Source organism: Phalacrocorax aristotelis, chromosome 16 (assembly GCF_949628215.1).
Source record: "Phalacrocorax aristotelis chromosome 16, bGulAri2.1, whole genome shotgun sequence".
NCBI lineage: Eukaryota > Metazoa > Chordata > Aves > Suliformes > Phalacrocoracidae > Phalacrocorax > Phalacrocorax aristotelis.
Genome location: NC_134291.1, coordinates 10,411,544 through 10,433,694, shown reverse-complemented (window position 1 = coordinate 10,433,694; position 22,151 = coordinate 10,411,544). Strand labels below are relative to the sequence as shown.

At 46.6% G+C, this 22,151-nt stretch overlaps 1 protein-coding gene across 1 annotated transcript; it reads left to right on the top strand.

The window, feature by feature from the left end:
* Positions 1–19,377: 19,377 nt before the first annotated feature.
* NOG (noggin) lies at positions 19,378–21,837 on the top strand. Its single transcript, XM_075111358.1, has one exon. The coding sequence runs from the start codon at positions 20,559–20,561 to the stop codon at positions 21,228–21,230; it is 672 nt and encodes a 223-aa protein (XP_074967459.1). The 5' UTR covers positions 19,378–20,558; the 3' UTR covers positions 21,231–21,837.
* Positions 21,838–22,151: the final 314 nt, after the last annotated feature.

Sequence of the window (22,151 nt, the reverse complement as noted above, 5' to 3'; positions counted from 1 at the left end):
TTAACTGAATCAGTGTGATATTTTGAAAGTATATTATTTTAAAATTTCAACCAAATTTTATTTTTCTGGGGGAAAAAGGCAATGTTTCATCCAGCACTGTTTGTAATCACTTTCTGAAAATCCTGAAGCAAAACATCTCCAGTGTAGATGCCTTCCTTAAGTGGTGATAAATAAATCCGTAATAGTTGACTGGGCTGAAACACCCTTCTGTAAGAAATGCCGACATCTGCCACTGATGTTGATTTTAGTGGTACTTGGGAGTGCTCCTCACTTCTGAAAATCAGGCATTTTGTTTAATCGCTTGCTATTAGTCACACACGTATGAGAATGTGGCTCTGGTTCTCCTCAACTGTGATCATTTCTGGACCACAAAAGATTTTGCCACCTACATGGAGGCTCTTCACAAGAACATGCATGGCCTTTGCCTTTTCCCGTATTGCTTTTTAAAAACGTTTGAGAAAGGAAAATGTTGACTTTTTTTTTTTTTTGCTTATCTTCTTTTTTCCTGCAATGGTTGCAGAAAGGAGCTAAGTCAGAACATGGGCTCAAATAGTTTAACACCCGATTCTCAGGGCTACAGATACTTTGAACCCGGCCCCAGCAGAACAAGGATTTTTTCAAGCCTTCTTCTGGGGCACACTTGCTCCTTCCCCCTTCTGTGCCTTGTGGTTTCGTTCTGATCCCCTGCTCTCTCGTGGCTCCATCCTGATCCCTCTCTTCCTCAAGTCTGAGTCACAAGAGCAATAACCCTGCCTGCTTCGACCTACTCAGTGCCTCAGCTGTTAGGGGTAAAGCCCACGCTCCCGAGGGACTCACGTTTGAGTACAACCCCAGAATTGTCAGGGCTCTGGCTGGCAGTGCTGCCGAGGGGACAGTCTAAGGCTCTATTTTAATCTTCTGGAGTCTGGCCAAACACTGGAACGGAGCTGCCAGCACGAGGGGGGCCCTCCTGCTCACTGCGCCTGACCTCCCATCAGGAGAGGTGCTGGTGTGTTCCTTCTCAAACTACTAGGGCTCTTTCATTGCGCCTGACCTCCCATCACGAGTGCTACCAGGGATCCAGCTTCGACTACTGGGGGCTTAACCCTGGCACAGATCCAGCACACGAGCTACACGCTGCTTGTCTCCAGATGTAAGATGCACCAAGTGTAAACTCGCACGCTGCAGGCTCAGCTGGAGGGGGCTGTTTCAGGTACTTTGTAAAAGCAGCCACCGAGCGCTGCCGACTCCTCGCCCCGTCTTACAGAGGCGGACGTACCCCTGCATGGATTTCAGCTGCTTCTTATCTTTTTATTTGGATAGATGTGTGTAACCAGCATTTTGCACGTCTTAATGGTCCTATCCTGACCCCGTACTCCTGCAGCCGACTCTGCAGCTTGACTACAGATACACGCTCCTCTTTTGAGTGGTATCAGCTCCACAACCTGTCCCCACAGTGATCAGGTAAATAAGATCTGGCTGTGCTGTGGGCCTTGGAGAGGAAGCCCTTAAACAACCACAAAGCAGAGTACACCTCAGATACCCAGAGATGTGAATTTTACAAAAGACTCTTACAGGGTTAACAATTCAGCTAACTCATGCTGGGTTTTGCTGTTCAGCTTCGCAGATTTGTCCTTCAATGCAGGCAGCAGATAAAGCAGCGGCCTCCTCCCACCCTGCACTCCTGGTTTGCTAAAGCGCCAGGACATCAGCCAAAGCCCATCCCGCACACCAAGAGCTTTTCCCTGATGCCAGCAACTCCAAGCCGGGATCTTAGTTACTAGCAGCCTCCTACCCTATTTTTTTTACATTTGCTGCATATCATAAATAATGACATCACATTCCATACCAATCTAGCACACATTGCAACACTATATTCTTAATTGAAAAAAATGTATTTTTACCAGCCAAAGTATGTCCTTAACTTCATTACTTTGCTACTAAATACGCCCATTAGCTCAGCTCTACAGAGTTACGCAGGTTTACACCTCAGCAGCCCGAAGAAACCTCCGATGCGGCTGTGGTGACAGAGCACGCAGTGGCGGGAAAAAGCTTTGTCCTGCGGCCGATGAGGTGGGGCTCTGGGTACCAGCCACAGACTAACGCTGCCCGGAGCCCCTCGCCCTGCTGCCCGCCGTCTGTGCCCGGCTTGGGGACCGGGCCCAGGCAGGGCAAGGCAAGGCCGGGCAGGACGTAGCAGGGGCCCTCGGCGCGCTCCCCGCACACCGCCGGCCCGGGCCGGGCCCCGCTTCCCGCCGCGCCTTCCCTCACCTCACCTCACGCCCGCCCAAAATGGCGTCTCCCGGGCGCCGCGCGGCGCCCTCTCCTGGGCAGTCTGAGGTAATGGCGGCTGCCAGGCTTGGGGTCCCCCGCGCCAGATGTAATGCCCTAATCGGCTCCACGGGTTGTGCGGGGCGCGGGAGGGGGGAGTTATCCAAGGACCCATAAACGACTAGGATTAAAAAACGTTTCCGGTGTTTTCCACAGCCCCTGGGCCCTTAGCTGTGATGTTACAGCAGGTCCGTGCTCTGGACATGGCGCCCACGTTGCTAAAGCTCAGCCTGTGTGGGTGGTTTCCTCTATGCCAACCATCGATGGCCACCGCCGCCACCTCTCAGGTATTTATCGTTTCAGGGCTCTAAGGTGATCACTGAGCGCGATGGGGGCTGTGACACAAGTGGGGTGGGGCGTGCGTGCCTTTGGCTCACCCACACAGAGGCATGGCCAGTCGGAAGCTCCCAAGCTGCAACCTGCAGCCATCACCACCAGCCTTATACTCACTAGACAGGGACCTGCACTGTGCCTTAGAAGAGAGGTCGAAAAGCAGTGCTCGAAGTCACTGGGAAACACCTGATATGTGAAAAGATTCAGGCATGGGTCCACATGGATGAGGCATTTCAACAACCAAGAGCAGCTTCTGTGTCATCCACGCTGATGAGACCATTTGCACATGCATTCTTGGCAAAGTTAACCTCATAAAGTTTACTCTGTTTGAGTGATTGCATCACCACAGGTTTCTGAGTGACTCCAAACTCAAGATGCATATTTTAAATCTCCCCTGCTGTTGCTGGTAATTTGTTCCATATTTACCATATTACTTAGTACTTGCAAATGGGGGTTTTTTTAGAATGTAAATGTTAATTAAATTAGATACCCGTAGCCACAGCAGGCCAAACTCATCTCTGACCCTTCATGCTGTTGCAATCCATGGTTTTAACATTCAGGATGAATTTAGCAACATTGACTTTCCCCCTACATTAATCCATTGTACTTTAATAGAAATGGAACTTTCTCTTCTGTGTAAGCTCAGGTGGTAACTATTTCTGTGTTGAGCTTTGTGCTGGCATTGGGTCCTAAAGGTTTGCAAAGGACAAGGCTACTGAAACTGTATTGCTTGTTAAAATATAAATAGTTGACAAATATATGCAATTCTGGACTTATTCAAAGACCACCATTCTTACATCTGCATCTGTCAAGTTAGGATTTGGGTAAGAATGTAGGCAAAATAAAAGGCTTAATATAACAAGCTTTTAAAACCACATTTACTCAGCTGGAGTTTTTATGTTAATATTTTTCCTTAAAGTAAACCAGCGAACTCCCACAATGTCAGAAAAATGGGCAACTCAGAAGAAAATTATCTTACACACAGGTCTCCTACATTCTGTAGGGATTGCATCCAGTGTCCGGTATTGCATTTTTAAAATCCATTGAATAAAATTATATTTAAGGCAACGTAGTTACCATTTATGAATAGAATATCCTTTACATGCTTGATGATAGCTTTCACTTTGGAGCAAGTAGGAAGTAAGTGAGATCCATGCGGTTGGGCCGACTAATGCGCAAGCTGATGAGAGGTCCATTGTTTTTGTGACAGGTAGCTTTATTATTTCACTTTCAACATGTTCTACATTATTTGCTAAATCAGTTTACTGAAAATCAGTTCAACCAATGCTGAGAAAAATATAGTGTAGTTTTGGCAATTAATTTTAAAAACAAACTGAAGATTCATTTCAGCATCCACTGAAGTCATGAAAGCTGGAGAGAATGCAGCTGTACCTGCATTCCATCAGCTACCTGATTACATTCCAAGTAGACAATAATCTAGTTTTCAGCCTTCATGTTTAAAATCTCATGCAAAATGACAAAGTAATGTCTTTCACTGGTATTTTTCTTGCTAAATGTCTCCTCTGTTTGTGGTTTAACCAATTATTTTAACTTTAATTCTTTGCCAAATGACCAGATTTACCACATACAGATCTATATTAATGCATAGTAATCCAAGTAGCAAAGTATTTCATCCTGTTCGGGTAGTCAGACTTCAGAAAGGTTCAGAAGGATCAGTAGAGATTTGTAAGAATGATTCAGGGACTGGAAAACACACCTTAGAGCAAGATACCTAGGCAACCCTTTCTAGTCCATTTAACCAAGAGGTGACTCAGAGCTATTAGCTCCTGTTCGGTATGTAAGTTCATGAGAAGGATCCTTCAGATTGTAAAGGTGTCCTAACACTGAAAAGAAACTACATTGTGAGACCCAGTATCTGGGTACTGGAGTAGAAATAGGGAGTACAATTAACTTTTGGATAAACTTGCTGAAGATTGACTTGCCCTTTGCACTGAACTGCCTCTCTAAATTGACGTTTCTTATTGGATGTGAAAAAAAAAAAAGAAATTATTTGCCTCCCAATAGCTTTTGTTAAGCAAAGAAAAGCAAAAAGCATGACTTCTGATGAACTCTAAAAGTATATTTAATACATATGCTATAAGATACATATACCACAGCATGTATTCCCATGAAAAATTTTAGGAGGAGCTGCATTTTCAAAATAGTTTGTATTTGGCCTTATGCATGCATTATTCACATGCACACATAACTTCTGTGAAAGTTGAGAGAAATTAATAGAGATGAAGTAATTAAAAGAAACATCAATTCAGGCGATTGCACTTCAGCCCAATTTGTGTGCCCAATGTCTGTTTTCGGGGTTTTTTTAAGGCTATGTGCAAAGTTACAAGAAAAACTGAAGAATGGATTGAACTTTGCCTCTGGAAAATGTCTCTGATAATGGGGCATTCTTTAAATTGAAAAGTATCAGGTTTTGCATATTGGATTGTACAAGATAGCAATTCTGCTCTTTGATGTGAAATCTGTGGGAAAAGAACCAATTGTCCCCATTCCCCTGTGACTTCACCAGGTACGTTTGGTGTACATATCTTCAGCATAACTTAGCTAGTCCTGCTGGCGTAACAGTTAATGACTCCCACACTTTAGTTCATACAGGAATTGTTTTGGCCTACACTGTTAACTAGTCTAAATAGCCTGCATGTTAGCAGCCACTGAAATGAAGCATAGTTTTAGACTCCACAATGCTTAGCAGTTTATTATTAGCTTCATATTTTGTGGACTTTCATAACACACAGTCACTCCCCTTTTGTCATAAAAATCAACAGCTGTGGAAAAAAATGGTGCAGTTGGGCTGTACCTATTCCTCTATGGCCTTTCTGTCCCTGTCCTAATCCGCTGAGCCCTGCTGGAGAATGCAGGGAGCCCTGAGGAGTAGCGTACTAATACCTCGGCACTGCTTAACCAGTTTGGGGAAGGAGTAGGTGGTATGATCGGTCAGGTTGTCATCACTCAGGAGTGAGTGTTGCACAGACAGTGACCTTGCCATCTGTGCAGTGCCCGCCGGGTGTGGGAGCATCAACTTCAGCTCCTGGTGCTGGCTCTGTCCCAATCTATGGCCAGAGAATTTCTCGTTCCACTGAGACCTCCAGAAAGGACGTTGGAAGACTATTGGCCATGTGAGTGATCTTGACTTAAATCTTCCAGCCTGAGCAAATAGATGGCTCTGGCTCTACCCTGTACCCTCTAGGCTGGCAAGAAGGCACAGATTGAAGTGCAAATTAGCGTACTTCGAAGGTTGTTTTGGTGTGAATTGATGGAGGACAGGCAAAAACACTTGTAGGAGCACTGAGGCTACGGAAGAAATACATTGGGACTTTATGTATCCAGTTCTACTGGAAATGAAGTTGAGACAGAATTTAATTTTTTGAAAGGAGTGAGGGATAATGGAAGTTGAATGGCCCCAAGAAGAGTGTTGGTTCTGGGAGAGGAACACCGGTAAGACCTACCTGTTTGGATACAGTTTGGAAAGAGTGAAAGTTGGCAGAGCTAAGCTGACAGCGAGTGCTTTAAAAATCCCATCCTTGCCCTTTTAGTTCTCTGGGTAATATGTTCCCTCGGGCTGTGTGACTGTACACAGCAACACACCTTTAAGTACTTCCGTGCTGGTTCTGAGTGTTGGCTCATGCTCTTCTTTAGTTGCCTGTGGGCAGGTTTATAAATTATCTGCTGAGGCTTATTTTGCTTATGTGATTTCTTGAAACATGCTTAAACTTAGACGATATTTAGTCAGTATCTTTGTCTCTTTAAAGACATTCTGCTGGAATACGTTGTTCTCACTATTAGCTTTTGGGTTTCACAGAAACTCATAGAAGCCTCTTGACCAGCAGAGCTGCAGTAAAGGTCTGCTTGCCATGAAGACCGCCTGCCTGCTTACTAACCGTGTGCTGTTTGTCAGGGTGCCTCTTCTCCCCTATTTCATGTTCGTCAACTGAACTCTGTTGGCAACAGTAAACAGTTAAGTAGCTAAATGTCTATTCAATGATTGGCCTGCCAAGTTACCAATGCAAGCATATTTTTGTAAAGAAATATGCGACTCAACTTGTGGTGGCCATTGAGAAGCTGAGCTGCAAAAACATCAACACCACAAGGACACAATATTTTTCTCCTGATTACAACATGCTCATTTATTTTGGAATCCTTATGCCAGCTGAGGACTACAGGGCAGTGACAGTAGAAGAGTTGTCCAGATGCCAAGGAAAAGAGAGAACTGTACAGGTACTCTGTCCTGAAATGGTAGAGGGTAGGGAGAAAGGCTGGTAATGATTTGAAAGAATACATTTCCATAAACGTTTTCAAGGGAGTCCACTCCCACAACAGTACCTGCAGTCCTTTGAAAGTATGTATAAAATCCAGCTGATCGCTAAATTCTCAGGTCTGCTCTTTCCCTTGAAAAGAATGCAGAGAGCTGCAGATTCAGAACAACTCTTCTTTTAAAATTAAGATAAATTATTACCTTTCAAATTAGCTGGGAAAGCCATCACATAATAAGGTACTTGTGTGGAAGCAATCCCTATAGTATGTATTCCTAGGGCCTGAGAGATAGTGGGCTCTAACATCTGACTGGGTTGGTCAGGTAGCAATAAAAAAACCCAAATTATTAGAATAAAGACTTTGTTTTGGTTTATGTGGAAAACTCAAATCACCCTGTCTTTCTATAGTATATGTAGACAGGTTTTTTACCTCTTAATATGTGATCATTTCTGTGTGATGGCAACCTCTCCAGCACTCAGCATTATTTAAAACTTTTGGATTCACTGGCAGTTCACAGCACGACTTTTTGAAAGAGACTGTGTTCATCAAAATGTATGCGGCTCCGGCTATATGGCCTAGTGTGTAGGCTGTACAGAATATTTTTTCTGGGTCTTGCCACAGTATCTGAAGTTTTTTAAGCCTTCTCTTAAAAGACTTTTTTTCTGTTTTATCTGAAAAAAAGAATTGAGCATAGGTGCTGGAGCACAGGTGTGCTGAAGCAAACCAGCAGACGGTACTGTTTCATTGTCTTTCTTTTATTGTATCATCTGATACCTCAAAGGTTTAATTTATGCTAGAAACTTCTGTGGGAGCAGGGATGCCTTTTCCTTACGCATTTGTACGCTACCAAACATGGCCGGTCCATGTCCGAGCTTTCAGGTACTATGATAATATAAATACTAAATCTTTGAAAGGACGTACTTTTTTATCTTCCTAGTATCATCATGGGTGTGTTGTCATTTTATGGCTGGGCAACTAAGACATAGATGGTCTACAGTCAAAATTATCAAGTATCCCCTAATTGTGGGTATGCTTATTCAAGCCACCTAAGAGCTGATATTTCATATCAGGACTTTACATGTTCAAAGCACAGTTCCAGTTGGCTTGAACTGCAGCTGTTGTAAATCCACGCCCTGCTATGAATGGAGTCCCAACTGAGGCTGCATAGCTTAAGCATTGTCGAAAATGAGACATATACATTAAGTGGCCACCTGTGAAAAGTTTTCAGTTGCTTACACGCTACTGCATGGGGATTCTTTGGCAGAACACAGGGAGAGGATTCATTTTTCTGTGATGATGTTCAGTTCCTGCAAGCGTTGCCTTTATCTTCTTGTAATCTTCTGCTTCGTTCACTACTTAGCATCTAATTACTGTAACAAATCAGAGAGTCCTATTTCTGCAACAGTCTCCTTTCATTGCATTTCCATTGTCAGGTGCACGATCAGTGAGGTCCAAAGATGGAAAAGAAAGTCCGCGCACTGACTATAGAAAGAAATACATAGGGAACAAATGGCATTTGCTCAGCAGCGAAAAGCTGTAGCATGAAGTGTGAGAACAATTCAGGGCTGTTTCTCAGACACCAATGGCATGTGATAGAGCATGGTGCATTATCAAAAATATGTTTCCTCCACACGAAGGCCCTCCAGCTTCATTCCTTTATATATCACACTTTTGACTGAAGGTAGTTGAAGGTCCTCTATCCCCAGGACTGGTATTTGAGAAACAGTGACTGTTCAGATAACATAGCGAGAAGCCCTATAAAAGCAACAATTATGTTAAATTTAGAAGGCTGCTTCTAAACTAAATTATGTCTATGTAGTATTTCCCTCCTGCGAGGATTACTTTGAGAAGTTGTGTAGATAGCAACCGGCATTTCACACACTACACAACTGTCCCCTGTAGCTACAGTCTTATTCTTTCATGTGGAGTTTTGTCATTGCCTTTCATGCAGCTGTGATTTGGATCTCCCTTTCTAAATGGATGACTAACGTCCACTCTAATGAAATCAGAAGATGTTGTGATATCTGTGAGGCCCTGTGGCCTATCCCTGCTAACATGCTGCTCTTATAAAAGATAGGAACCAGCCCTAAGCAGGGAAGGTGGAGCCCCCTTCCCAGTTTTGCTGTTTTGTGACATCGGGCAAGCCAGTGCTGTGCTTTGTGGGCTTTTATCTCCTCACCTTTAATCTGCGTAATCTATCGAGATGATCCAGAATTCAGACCCTGAACTGCCATTCACCATATGCACGATGCCTACCGCAAAGGGACCCTGATTGCACTGCGCTAACATTTGCCTGATACATTTAGCTGAAAAGCAAGTGAATAACTAACAGGAAAAGCTGAACCTGACAGAATAATCGCTGAGCAAGCACTGAGTACACATAGCATGGTACAGAGTACATGTACCACTTTGTGTGAAGTCTGTTGGATACTCTTCCAAAAGTCTCTGATAAATCTCTTTACAAAACCAGAGCTGTCCTTGTATACTGCTTTATATGTGTTCTTGATGTTTCGAAAATTTTCAAAGCTGCCTTTCAACACAAGAAGCCATTATGTTCCTACGTTCTCAGTCCATGACACAATAGTCTCATCTCCTTTTACAAAATGGCTTCTTTGCCCAGTGAATGGTGTAGTTCGACCCAATCAAATCAAAGTCAAGTTTCATTTTAAGGAGCACCTGGTGTGGCACAGCAGGGTTTTAACACACTATCTGGGATTTCAGAGCTCCGAGTTCAGTTTTCAGTTCTGCCATAGATTCATGCAACCGTCTGCTCAGAGCCAGGTGACTGGCTGCACCTGCACCCAGACAAGGTGAGCCATGCAGCCCAGCTGGAGAACAGTCAGGGTGGCCGAGGCCTTGGGCGACAGAGCAAGACCGAGTCCTCTAGTTAACCAAACCCTGATGTCCCCTTCCATCACAGCTCCGCATCTGGCTCTTCCCCTTTCACACGCTGTAGTTTTGCCGCTCATTTTAGCATACATTCACACTTGGGTCTGGTTCCTACTGGCTGAACAAACATAACCGATGCCAGGACAGTGATTCAGTGACAGGTATCTGGATGGAAGCTCTTCTCTGAGGGGTGTGTTCCTCTGGGAGATCGGCATTTGTTGTCACCTAGTGGCAGCGTCCCTTCTCGGGATACCTGTGTGTGCGAGCCCACAAGCCCATGCCTGCTGCCTTTGGGTATGCTTTTTCAAGCAGCTAAACAAACAGGGATCTAAGGGAATCAAGAAGCTCGATTCTCTTTGATGCTGTCTTTTGGAAGGCTCTGCTGCCCATTAAAATCCGTACAAGCTTTTTCTGTCACTTCACAGGCTTCTTGAAGGAAGCACTTTCCCATGTCAGGATCTAAGCTGCAGGATCAGGCTCTTACCTTGAAAATATGTGCATTAAGCACCTCGTATCTTATCTATATAGCTGTTGAACTAATCAATAGACATTCCGCTAGTTACATTTATCCTCCCAAGCCGAGGGATCACGCACCACTGGCATTGAAAAGGCTGAATGATTTGCCCCGGTTCATGCTTTTGAATAAAATTGACAGCTATGAGATGGAAATGTTCAGCTCTTTTTTTAATTTGCTGCAAGAAAGATTTATCAGCCAGAGGTGAAGTCTTTGACCCAGATTTGTCCAGCTGGGGTCTCTCTGAACGCCTTTACAAGCTACAGCGGGAAAGGAGGAGTCCCAAGCACTGATATTTTCAGGTGTCTCTTACTCTCCCGGTTACAGCCGTGATACCACAGCAAGCCGGTGGGGTTTTAGGGTGCCTCACTGGCTCCGCGTTGCAGCCTGAGCAGCGCTTTTGCAGGTCTGGTCAGAGACTGCGCAGGCCAGGACTGGGGGCACGCTCCCACCCAGTCGGGCACCTCGAGGTGCCGCATCCACTCGCAAGGAGCAGTCGGGGACGAGAGGAGCCCTCAGGATGCTGCTGCCAGCTGTAGCCTGAATGGCCCCGCCAGCTCCAGGGGCAGCTCACCGGGACCCTGGCTGGGGGGAAGCGCAGGGTGGGCCGGGGGGCTGGCAGAGCCCAGGGGGCTGGCGGGGCCAGCAGGCCCAGCCGGGAGGGCTGAGTTCGGCCCAGCCGAGAGCTGCGCTCCACGCAGGGTGCCGGCAGTCCGCGGGCCTGGGGGCAGGGCGGCTGTCTATTTTTAGTGAGGGTTTTATAGAGTGGATCCCTGCGGTCTGGCTCCACACTGAAATATTGTCCTAGTCTCAATGACATAAACACAGGGCCAGCCTGTGATCCTGGCGCCAGCTTCAGCTTAGGGAATGTGAATGAAAGTACCAGTGGGGTCCAGGCAAGAAGGAGAAGAAAAAAATCCCGACTGTAATTACAAATAAATCCCAAACCCTTTCGCTCTCATGGCTCACTTAGTACAGCAAATAGCCTCTGATTCTCTACAAATAAGTCCCAGCTTAGTTACTGACAGATCTACCAAGAGGCAGTTAATGGAATAATGACTAAGGGAAGCTTAGGGTAATTTACAAACGGTTCCCAGTGTTGGAGGGCGATTGCTCCCACCTCACCCCCCACCCCGCTCCCTTCAGGTCCTGCAGCAGTAAGCCACTGGGCAAGACCTAAGCCTAGGCACACAAGGGCCCTCAGGCTGGTGGGGGAAGGCTGCTTACTTATTTATCTCTTGAAGAGATCTAACACAGAATGATGACAGGCAGACTCTGATACCTGGAGCTGAACTGTCCCCCTGGAGAGAGTGATTTAGGCTAGGGTCTGCAGAGCAAGGTTATTCCTGCTTTCTTTTTTGATAGGAGAAGTGGGGAGATCTTAAGTGAAAGTGGTATAAAAAGCCATCTCTACCATGAGACACTTTAAATGCAGCAGTGTTCCTTTTGCTTCTTTTGCTGTTACAAAGGCATGTCTCTTCTTTGAATCCCTTGTCCAAGTCTGTTTTAATACCTAATATTTGAGTTGAAGTGCTCTGTTTGCTTACAAAAGTTAACCTACATGTTAGAAGTACAGAGAACTCTTGTGGAACTTCCACAGTGGTCAGTGCAATTCTCTTTTTTGTTTGTTTTTGATCCTTTTGTAAATAAAAACAGAATAGTGTTCCAAAGACACATTATCCTATCAAAAATGGGAGTAATGGAAAAGCTGTTCCTGCATGGGAACAATTGCACATGCATGCATACACATACACTTGCACAGGCACAGAGAGAGAGAGAGAACAAATCCAAATAATAGTTAAAATATATGCCATTGTGTCTGACATCTTATTGAACTGATGTGTTTATTATGAAAACAAGTGCTTTAAAAGGTGATATGGCTTCAGGAGACATGCTAAACAGCAAGGCTATTCAGCTGAAGTGTCATTATTTCAATCTTGCTTGAAAGAAAATGATACGAAGACCAAGGTGTATGTAGGAAGGTCTAGCTGATTGTCAATCCTGTCCTGGGTTGTTTCTTCTTAGTGTGCCATCTTAGCCTTTCCAAGTATCTGTATTAAAAGGAGGAGGGTAATATTCTCATGTTAGTATTTTTTAATGAAAAAAACCCCAAAGTTCTTACTCAGGCTTATCGAAGGAAGTTGACTACATGTAAGCGATGCTTTGCTGTGAGCCAAGTAGTAATCTGTGACCACTTCTTCCTTTGCTGTAGGGCTGTTAGTCTCGTATTCCTACTATACCCTGTGTCAACTCTTTTTGAGAGATGGTGGTGTTGTGGGATGTTGCCCTCTACCCAAGAATGGCTCTAAAACCTTTTAACTCTATCCTGTAATTGATGTGTTGTGTAAACTGCAATAAAGGAAGGATATTAAAAAAAAGGGGGGGGAGGGGGGAGGAACAACATATTTAATGAGGATGAGTAAACACACCCAAGATGTAACTGTAGATATAAGAAAAATAAAAGCAGCTGGGGGGCTTCTGGGACATTGTTTGTCTTGAAAGTGATGAGAAGAGGCACCATCAAAAGACTTGTTTTACTACAGTCATGCTTCATTATGGGGAAGGAGAGTGTGGGGAAGGGGAGGGGTGGGGGTTCCCTACGTGACCAGGTTGCCAGAAGAGAGAACCTAACTCGTTTGCATGGCCTAATTAATCCCTGAACCCAGTCAAAGCCTGAGTCAGAGGGAGAGAGCAAATGTCAGATCTGTGTCTGGGAAGCCTAGATTCATTATTTTACTCGCCTGGGTCCCTTTGCCGTCACAGGCAAAGACTTGAAACTCCCAAGCCAAAGAAACACAACCCAGAGTTTCATATGGAACATGAGCAGGTTTGGAATCAGTCTCCTTTGTGTCTGTTTCTATATCTGAATTAATCCCATGCCCCCATGTGTGTGTCTGTTTCATCATTTGTGAGAGAAAGTGGAAATCATTCCATTTGCCACTAAAGGTACAAGTTTCTTTGAAAAGTATCCTGTTGAACATACGGCTTTTCACAGCCAAGCCAGTCACTGTGAGTTCGTATTTCATGACATTTTGTAGCGGCTGCAAAGATAATGTTATGCACACAACTCTGGCTGATCTTCGTGGTCTACTTCTTTTTGAAGAGATCAGTTTCCCTTCAGGGATGAAGCTTAAGAAGCAGGAAAGAAGTGATAAATACAAAATGCTGGGGAAAGACACACAGTTTAATCTTTTTCTACTTATTAAAACTCCTTCATCCTTGCAGATTTTTTAGCCAGAGCAAATTTAAAGACTGTCTAATAAAGCAGCAGTTCCCAATTTGTGGGACCTTCCTCTGCTGCATTTATTCTTGAGGCAAAACTATAGTCAGGAGTTGTTTTATATATTGGGCTGAATTCTGCTCTTTCATTACCCTTTAGCCAAAATACTTCTTGTTAGCACGAAGCGCAGCCATTCTAGATTTCGTTTGGGGCTTCTGAGTTAGATATATTTGTGATCCTGCTCCCCCTCACTCTCTAGTCAGGGCTAGACCCTGCCTTTGGGATTTTGTGCTTCCACAAAACCCATGAGTCTCTTGGAACATTTTGCCGCAGCATCTGAGGCAACAATTACTGAGTGCAGGGGACCTGGGGGCTCAGGACTTAGTTGACAGAAGTGCTTTTAAAATAAGTTTCATTTTCCTTCATTCATAACCAACAAACTCAATATGATGTAATCGGATTTATTTTTTCCTCTTCACCCCCACTGGAGCCAGGAAAATGAAGTAGTTGAGAGAAAAGGGATTGTCATTTTCAGTTGAGCAGCCATTCATCGCGTAGCATTAGACAATTAGCAATAAAACATTCGAAGGGCTCCATTGGTGCTAAAAGGGCGAGGAGGTCTTTTAAATATCAGAGGTGGGAGATGTTATGTATTGGGGTTATTCAGTAGCTGGCATCAATGAATCACTCACATGCACGCAGGGCTTGACTGGAGGGTTGCTGTATTTTTCACTTCATTGAATCTCTGTCACTCAGTTGTTTTCAGTGTTTTATAAAAAAGGAATAATAAAAACTTGGTCTATCTCAATAAGCAGGCTGGCAAAAAAAGGATAAATACATTCCTACTTGTCATGTGTGTATATATGTAATATATGCTGCTACAGGGAGTTTGTTTGGATAAACAACGTTGCCTGTGTGGAAATTCAAATCCTCGTCAGGAGCCATTGCTTGTAAATATAAGTGTCATTTTTTAACATAAAAAATGCCTTGGTTCCTGTTTCATCTTTGCCAATTCTCCCACTGGCCTCTCCCTCCATAATGAATTGGTCTGCAAACTGGGAGACATTCAACCGGCTCTGGTCTCTTCTCTTGACTGCCGAGGGGTTCGTATTGGCAGAAAAAGTAGGATGGTTAGGTGGGATAGAGGAGGAGGGAATTTAGAAGAACTTTTCCTCTGTTGCAAACTTTGTGCGAATAAATAAATAAATAAATAAATAGAACTTTAATTCCTCCAAGTGGGGTTGCAGCCAAGAAAACTCTGTTCTGAAAGATTCAGATTTACGGCAGAAGACACTGCTGAGAGAAAAAGCGAGAAACCGAGACAGTGGAGTTCCACCTCCCATGATATATAGAGCCAAGGGGAGGTATAAATACCTGTCACTTCCCGGACCCTCTTTTAAAAAAAAAGACAAACACCCAGGATCCTGTCTCTGGCTGGCCTGCAGCAAGGCGCCCTCATAAAAACTAAGATAAACAGTTTATCAGCAGATGAATGCACAAGCTCTGTTCCAAAGACAAAAGTCTATACCTTAGGAAACATGCAGGAGCAAGAGGAGAGTGGGCTGAGAATTAAGGAGGCACAGTGCTTTAGGGGCAGGAATGACACAAACTGAGAAAAATAGAGCAATTCTTCAACGACCTTGCAAGATTTTATTCTCTTCTTTTACAGCCTTTTTTTTTAAGGCAATGGATACAACTCTCTACATATAGATGTACCTGAAGACTAAGAAGTAACTTATTTTATCTGAGGGGGTCTCCTCTTTTTTTTTTTTTTCTTTTTTTTTTTTTTTTTTTTTGCTTTTTTTTTCATTGCTTTAATGCATAAGTCGTCTTAGGATTTACTCCATTATAAAACATTCATCCCAGAGACTAGTTTCAAAATATATTATTTATACATCATTTATCACTGCAGATACAGGTTCTTGGCCAAATGTATCCTTCCCTGTCTCCATTCTGTTGGGATTTCAAGGTAGAACTTCACTCTCTCAAAAAATGTTTACCTTCCAAAGTATGTGATTCGTAACTGTTTTCTTTCAGAGCCGCTGATCACTTGCTAACATTGTGTAGTCCATTAACACAATCCTCATTCTGTGGCCCTTTCTGTGAATCAGGGCAGGGAAATGGACGAGGCACCTTGAGATGCAGAACCACATTTCAAAGGTCCAGCAAGATCTCCCTGAACCTTCCCAGACTAAAGAACAGAGCTTGAACGCAGTAGAACATGGTGCATGGATTCCTTGTTGAGGTCATACATGACCTTTGGTAGCTGATAATGTAGATCGGGTAGATCGTCATACGGCATATTTGAGCTATGTAAAATGTCTGAAAGCTGTACATCTCCTTTAGAAATTCTTTAGGGATTTACAGTTTTAAAAAGGATAGAAAATTAATCTGTAAGGAGTTTCTTACAAAATTTATATGGGTGTGACCAAGGAAGAGGGAGCTGGTCTGGCAGCTCACTAGGACAAAAGAGTAAAATGTAAGAGATTTTGAGTTGTCTGCTCTGTCGATCGCAGGTTTCCTCCATAATTTTAGTAAAACACTGGTCTCTTTCCTCTGCATTGATATAGATGCACTGGAGGCATCTCATGAAACTCCCCAACACCTCCGTGAAAAAGGCAAGGACTAGCATTCCTGCTCCACGAATAAGGAAGGCACAAAGCTATGGAAGTTATTGCCCAAAGCCATATGAGAAATTTACATGAGAGCTGGGCAGAGGACTCACGTGGTTATGTTGTTGGTTTTCCTTTCTGTAACAATCGTTGTTTCACGCCAATGGATTTTTAAAAATAAAAAGTGAAAGGCAATAGGATCACAGATGAGATCATGGCTTAAATAATCTTTCAGTGCAAGGGAAACAAGAATAGTTGTAAGGAAGCCTCCACTCCTAAGGAAGGCATGGCTCTCCCAAGCACACCTGGCATAGTTCTTCCTCATCCCAGTTTTGTATCGGTTTGTTACTTTCTGTGAGATTCCCTCCATGTTTGAGAGTGGTGCATGCATTGAGCTTGAGACCATTGCTTATAGACCAGGCTGATTCAACACTGTGGGCTGAACTCAGTGGGATGTCCCTGAGCACTGGGTTGGGTGAAGTAGGTCAGGCCATTTCCTGTTAGTAGATTTAATGGGAAACAAATCTATTCTGAATTCTTTCTGTGCATCCTTGCTGTTGTGGACTGAAATCAGATCCTTACATAATGCGTTTTTGCATTCACATATTCGGAGCTGTGCCTCTGAAGTCATAAGCAGAGCAGTGCAGGCTGCATATCTCTTCTCTCCTCATCAGAGATGTGACCATGCAGAAGCAGCATCTTACTCTTGCCCACGTTGGCTTTCTGTGTGCCTTGAAGGTTGTATTTGCTTTGTCTACTTAAAAAACCACATTTTTGCTACTGACAGCACTCCAGAACCAGTAAAGCTGAGGCAAAGGGAGTTGTTTTCTCCTCTGCTTCACGCACCATTGCCAGTAGAGTGACCAGCTAAGGCCTCTATGAGCTGCTGGCCTCTCTCCCTGTCCCAGGAAGGGCTGGCATCCTACACAGAGTCTGGATCAGGCCCTTTACCTCCAGGTTTTGTTTGCTGCTGCTTTCAGCAAACCCTGAAATAAACCAGTCTGATAGGAATCCAAACCTGTTTTTCCCTCTGACCCAGAGGCTTCTGGCAGCTGCTACTGGCAGCTCTTCCCCAGTCCTGCGATCAGCCATTTCACCAAGAAATTTTTGGGCCACAAGTGACTTCGGTCACTTCCGCAACCCTCGAGCTTTCACAGCCGTGCCAGGAGCCCAGTACACCCCAGGCGGGCACCTGCGCTTGAGGAATTACCATGCCCCCGCCAGCTCCACTCAGAACAACTCTCAGTACCTTAAAAAATCAGTCCATTTGACCAGCCTCATTCCAGAAAGCATTTCCTCTGACAGGTAACTCAGTTCAGGAGAGAAAGGTCTTCGAGTGCTTCCTTAGGATCACACTTTTGAAGGCAGAGTTTTAAAAACACACCTGGCATGATATAGACAGGACATGGGCCTTACAGGCTTTATTTCGAGACTTAGAGACTGGTAGTTAAGGAATTGTTTTCAAATACCAGCTGAGTAAAACTGAATTTATTATTAAAGAAGAAACAAGATATTAGGTATAACTTCTGAATTTTTGCTTTCTCTTCAAAACACTATTATTTTAACCTACTGTTGTTACTTGTGCCTTTGTGTTTAAACAAGGTGGTTTAAAAGCAAATTCAAAAATATATGCAGGGACTTGCAGGTGACTTATCAGCTGGAGGTAGAAAGACAGTGAGGAAAGAGAAAGAGATAGGCAGACACCCCAAAGAAAAACCTTAACACCTTGCTAGGGTTCATCCGCCGTCCTCACAACTGCTCTCCCCTGACACCAGTCACATCAATCCTCCCCAGAGGCAGTGGATCCGCTGATGAGCTTCAAGGTCGGGCTTATGCTCCTGTGTCAAGAAACGCTTAGTCCTTCAGGGTGGGCAAAAAACGGCATGTGTGGGAGTAAAGGAGGGATGAGTGGACCCTCCCCAGCTCAGCGCAGCAGCCGAACAGCAGCTTCTACGGGCGAAATCCCAGGAGGCAGGTGTGGAACCGTGGCGTGAACAGGCCCAAGACCTGGGTGAGAACCTGAGCCAGGAGCAGCTTGTGTTTGAGCTCACTCGCTGGCCCTGCGCAGGCCTTACCACCTCCATGTCCTACTCATGCTCCGTTCAGCATTGAAGCCGTATCCAGTTAAGTCCTAAATTCAGCAGAATGTCCTATCTTCAGTTCCTTACGTTTCTACCCCTTGAATTTGGGGGAATTTAATTTTGAAAGATAAGTGGTGTGGCTTCTCACTTCTTTCCAGGGACAATGTATGGCAAGGTTCAGCAATGAAAGTTTATCAGGTCCTAGATGAAGGCAGAGCCCTAAACTTCCAGGTGAAAAAATACCTAATAAAACAGCAGCAGATCCTTGACTCACATCAGAGCAGCAAGTGTCACTGTGGGGCTCCTTTTACTGTGTAGAGCAAGGCCATTCTCCATCTTTTTCATGTCATTGGTTTTAGTTATGTATTATTTATAAAATGCCCTACATGCTCAGGAATGAAGCCAAACAAGAGTTGTTTTCAATTTAACTGAGGGAGTGAAAATAGTTGAAAACATACTGTTAATTTTTAGAAAAAATTGCTCAACCTGGGTAATAGGATCTATAGATTACTTTCCTAACAAACCTAAATTTGAAGGTGAACATTTAAACAAACGCATAAATAATTTGGGTGAAATAGCAAAGCTTCAGTCCCATTAAACTTAGGCTCCTAAGTGCCTAAATAGCCTGCAGGAATGGGATTCAAGCACTTCAGGAAATTTTACTCAAACCTCAGTAGGCTGCCGTCCCCCCCTTACAGCACGCCGCCCGCCGTGCCTTGCGAGCGCTCTTTGTGGACAGTAATTCTGCACGGGAAGTAGCATTTCGTTTAAAATTGTTTTATGTATCTGCTGCCGAGGCAGGCTTTCGGTCTGCTCCGCGCGGGTTGGCGGCGTAGCGGGAAATGGTGCTTCTGATGGAGAAGCCTTGCAGGAGTCCCTGGAAAACTGCGAAGTAAGCGGCCAGAGGTCCGCGGTGGAGCCCCGCAGCCCGCCGGGCCGCTGGCACCGGGCTCCTCTCGGGCTCCGCACGGAGCGTCCCGCCCGGCGCCGGCCCCCGAGCGCTGGGCACCGGCCGCGGCAGCCTCCCCCTCCCGCCCCGCAGAGGCTTCGCACGCCGTCGTTCCTCTCCCGCGTCCGCCGGCGCGGCAGCTTTATTCCCGGGGCTTCTCCGATCCCCTAAGAAAAAAAGGCGCCGCGGACGCGCTGGCTCCCCCGGCGGTCCCGCTCCCCCCGCGCCCGCCGCCCGCCCGGCCCGGCCCGGCCCGCCGCGCCGCCAGCAGAGGGCTCGCTCCGCCCGGGAAGGCGGCCGCGGCGGGGCGCGGGCGGAGGAGGCGTCTGCGGCGGCCCCGCGGGCGGGCTGTGCATCCCGGGGCCATGTGCGGGGCCGGGCGGGCGGCCCCCGGCGGCGGGGCAGCCCCGCGGGGCGCGGGGCGGCGAGCGGCAGGAGAGGCGGCGGGGAGCGCTGCGCCCCGCGGGGAGCGCTGCCGCCCTCCGCGGGCAGAGAGGCCGCGCTCCGCCGCCGCCGCCCGCGCTGCGGCCATGGGGTGAGCGGCGCTGCGGGGCGCGGCGGCCAGGCCGAGGAGAGCAGCGTTCGCCGGGCGGGCGGAGCGGGGCCGGCCGGCGGCCGCCCCGGCGGGAGCAGCATCTCCCGGGGCGCGGCGGGCTCGGCTGAGCGGCGGAGGGCGGGGGGAGGCAGCGGCGGCTCCCGCCTCAGCCTTCCCCACCAGAGGGTGTCTGCTGGGTGGGAAGGGGGAAGCCGCGCTCTCCTGGACTTTTGTGGGAGTGGGGGTTGCGTTGTGTGTGTGGGTTTGTGTTTTTTTTTTTTTTTTAAGGGGGGTGGGGTGGGTTAGAAGAGAGTCTGTGGTTTCCATGGAGATGAAGCTGAAAGTGCAGGAAATTTAAAGGCTTTGGGTCCTTGCAAAGCAGACAAACTGGTGCCAACGTGCGTGGCTGCTGTTGCTGCTGAGGAGGCTGCTTTGCAAACGGCGGAGAGGAGCGGGAAGAAGAATCGGCAGCAACTTCTTCCATACGCACGGGCAGACAACGAGGAGCAGCAGCAGCAAGCAGAATTTGCAACAAAAAGAGGCATCTCCCTTTCCCGGGGAGGGTGAAGAGAAGCAGCAGCAGCAGCAGCAGAATTTTGGAGCAGCTCCACCAGCAGAAATTTTATTGAGAAGCCTGCAAGAGAGAGCGTTTGCAGGGGGCTTGTTCTCCGGGCTTATTAGGGGGCTGTCTTTGCTGGTGGCGCGGGGAGCGGAGGTGATCCCCCTTAAAGAGAAGCTATTTTGGATATCCCTGTACAAGTTTTCTGATGCATTTGCTTGCACCTTCTTCCCCTGCTGTTTGGTGAACCCAGCCCCCCTCTCCCCCCCCCCACCGGTCTCCCAAGGATGGATCATTCCCAGTGCCTTGTGACTATATACGCCTTGGTGGTTCTGCTGGGTCTCCGGCTAGAGCAAGGCGCCTGCCAGCACTATCTGCACATCCGACCGGCTCCCAGCGACAACTTGCCTTTGGTGGATCTAATCGAGCACCCGGACCCTATCTTTGACCCCAAGGAGAAGGATCTTAACGAGACCTTGCTAAGGAACCTCATGGGCGGACACTTCGACCCTAACTTTATGGCTATTTCCTTGCCCGAGGACCGGCTCGGAGTGGACGATCTAGCCGAGCTGGACTTGCTGCTCAGGCAGAGACCCTCGGGAGCGATGCCCAGCGAAATCAAAGGGCTGGAGTTTTACGACGGGCTGCAGCCGGGCAAGAAGCACAGGCTGAGCAAGAAGCTGCGCAGGAAGCTGCAGATGTGGCTCTGGTCCCAGACCTTCTGCCCGGTCCTATACACGTGGAACGATCTCGGCAGCCGCTTTTGGCCCCGGTACGTCAAAGTGGGCAGCTGCTACAGTAAAAGGTCTTGTTCAGTCCCAGAAGGCATGGTTTGCAAACCTGCCAAGTCCGTGCATTTAACGATCCTGAGGTGGAGGTGCCAGCGCCGGGGAGGGCAGAGGTGCACATGGATACCCATCCAGTACCCCATCATTTCGGAGTGCAAGTGCTCTTGCTAGGGCTCGCCCTTCCCTCTTCTCGCCCCTTCTCCGGCGGACTCACGTGGACCTTTGCTGCAACAAAAATAAAAGACATTTGCTTTCTGGTTAACGTTGTAATGCACTGTAACGTGTAGGAGAATGTATATTGTGTGTATATATGGCACCGTTTTAATATACTATTAAAAGGTCAGTATTATACGTGAAATAATCAGCGTCTACTGTATTTTTAAGACTATTACCCTGATCGTTGCTAATGTATCTTTTTTTTTTTTTGGTATTTATATTCCAGAGAGAAGTTGCTTCGCTTTGGCGAGGTCGGTTTTTTGTTTGTTTTTTTTTTAATAAAAGGATTAAAAAACACAAACCAAACTTTTTGATAAGAAAACGTTTTAAAGCTATTTTCCATTATTCGGAAAGCGTGTGTGTGGGGTTTTTTTTTCTTTTTCCTTATGGACTTCAGATTTAAAATAAAAAAGAATAAACGCCTAGAGCACAATGTTATTGTAAATAGAGAGAACAGTTTGAATGACTTAATCCTATGTAAATGAAGAGTATCTGCTATTTATTCTTTATATCCTTGTAGTAAAAGCGCAGTGCAGAATTAAAGTCAACCACTAAAACACGAGCCGTTTGGATTCTGTTTGCTTTTTGGTCTGGCCACCTCCGGGGGGGGGGGGGGGGTGTCCTCTCCCTCCCCCCGCTCGCTCGGCTCAGCAGGACGGTTCCCGGCGGCGGGGGGAGGTGGGAACCTGCTCTCGCCGCTCCCGGGAGGGGATCCGTGGCACCCCGGGGCGGGCGGGCGGCGGGGCCGGAGCGGCGGCGCGGGGGTCCCGGAGCCGCCCCCCCGCCCGGAGCCCCCCGGAGCCGCCCCCCGGCCGGAGCCGCCCGCCGCGGCCGCGCAGCCTGGGCGCCCTCGCCGGCAGCTGGGCTGGGAGGTTG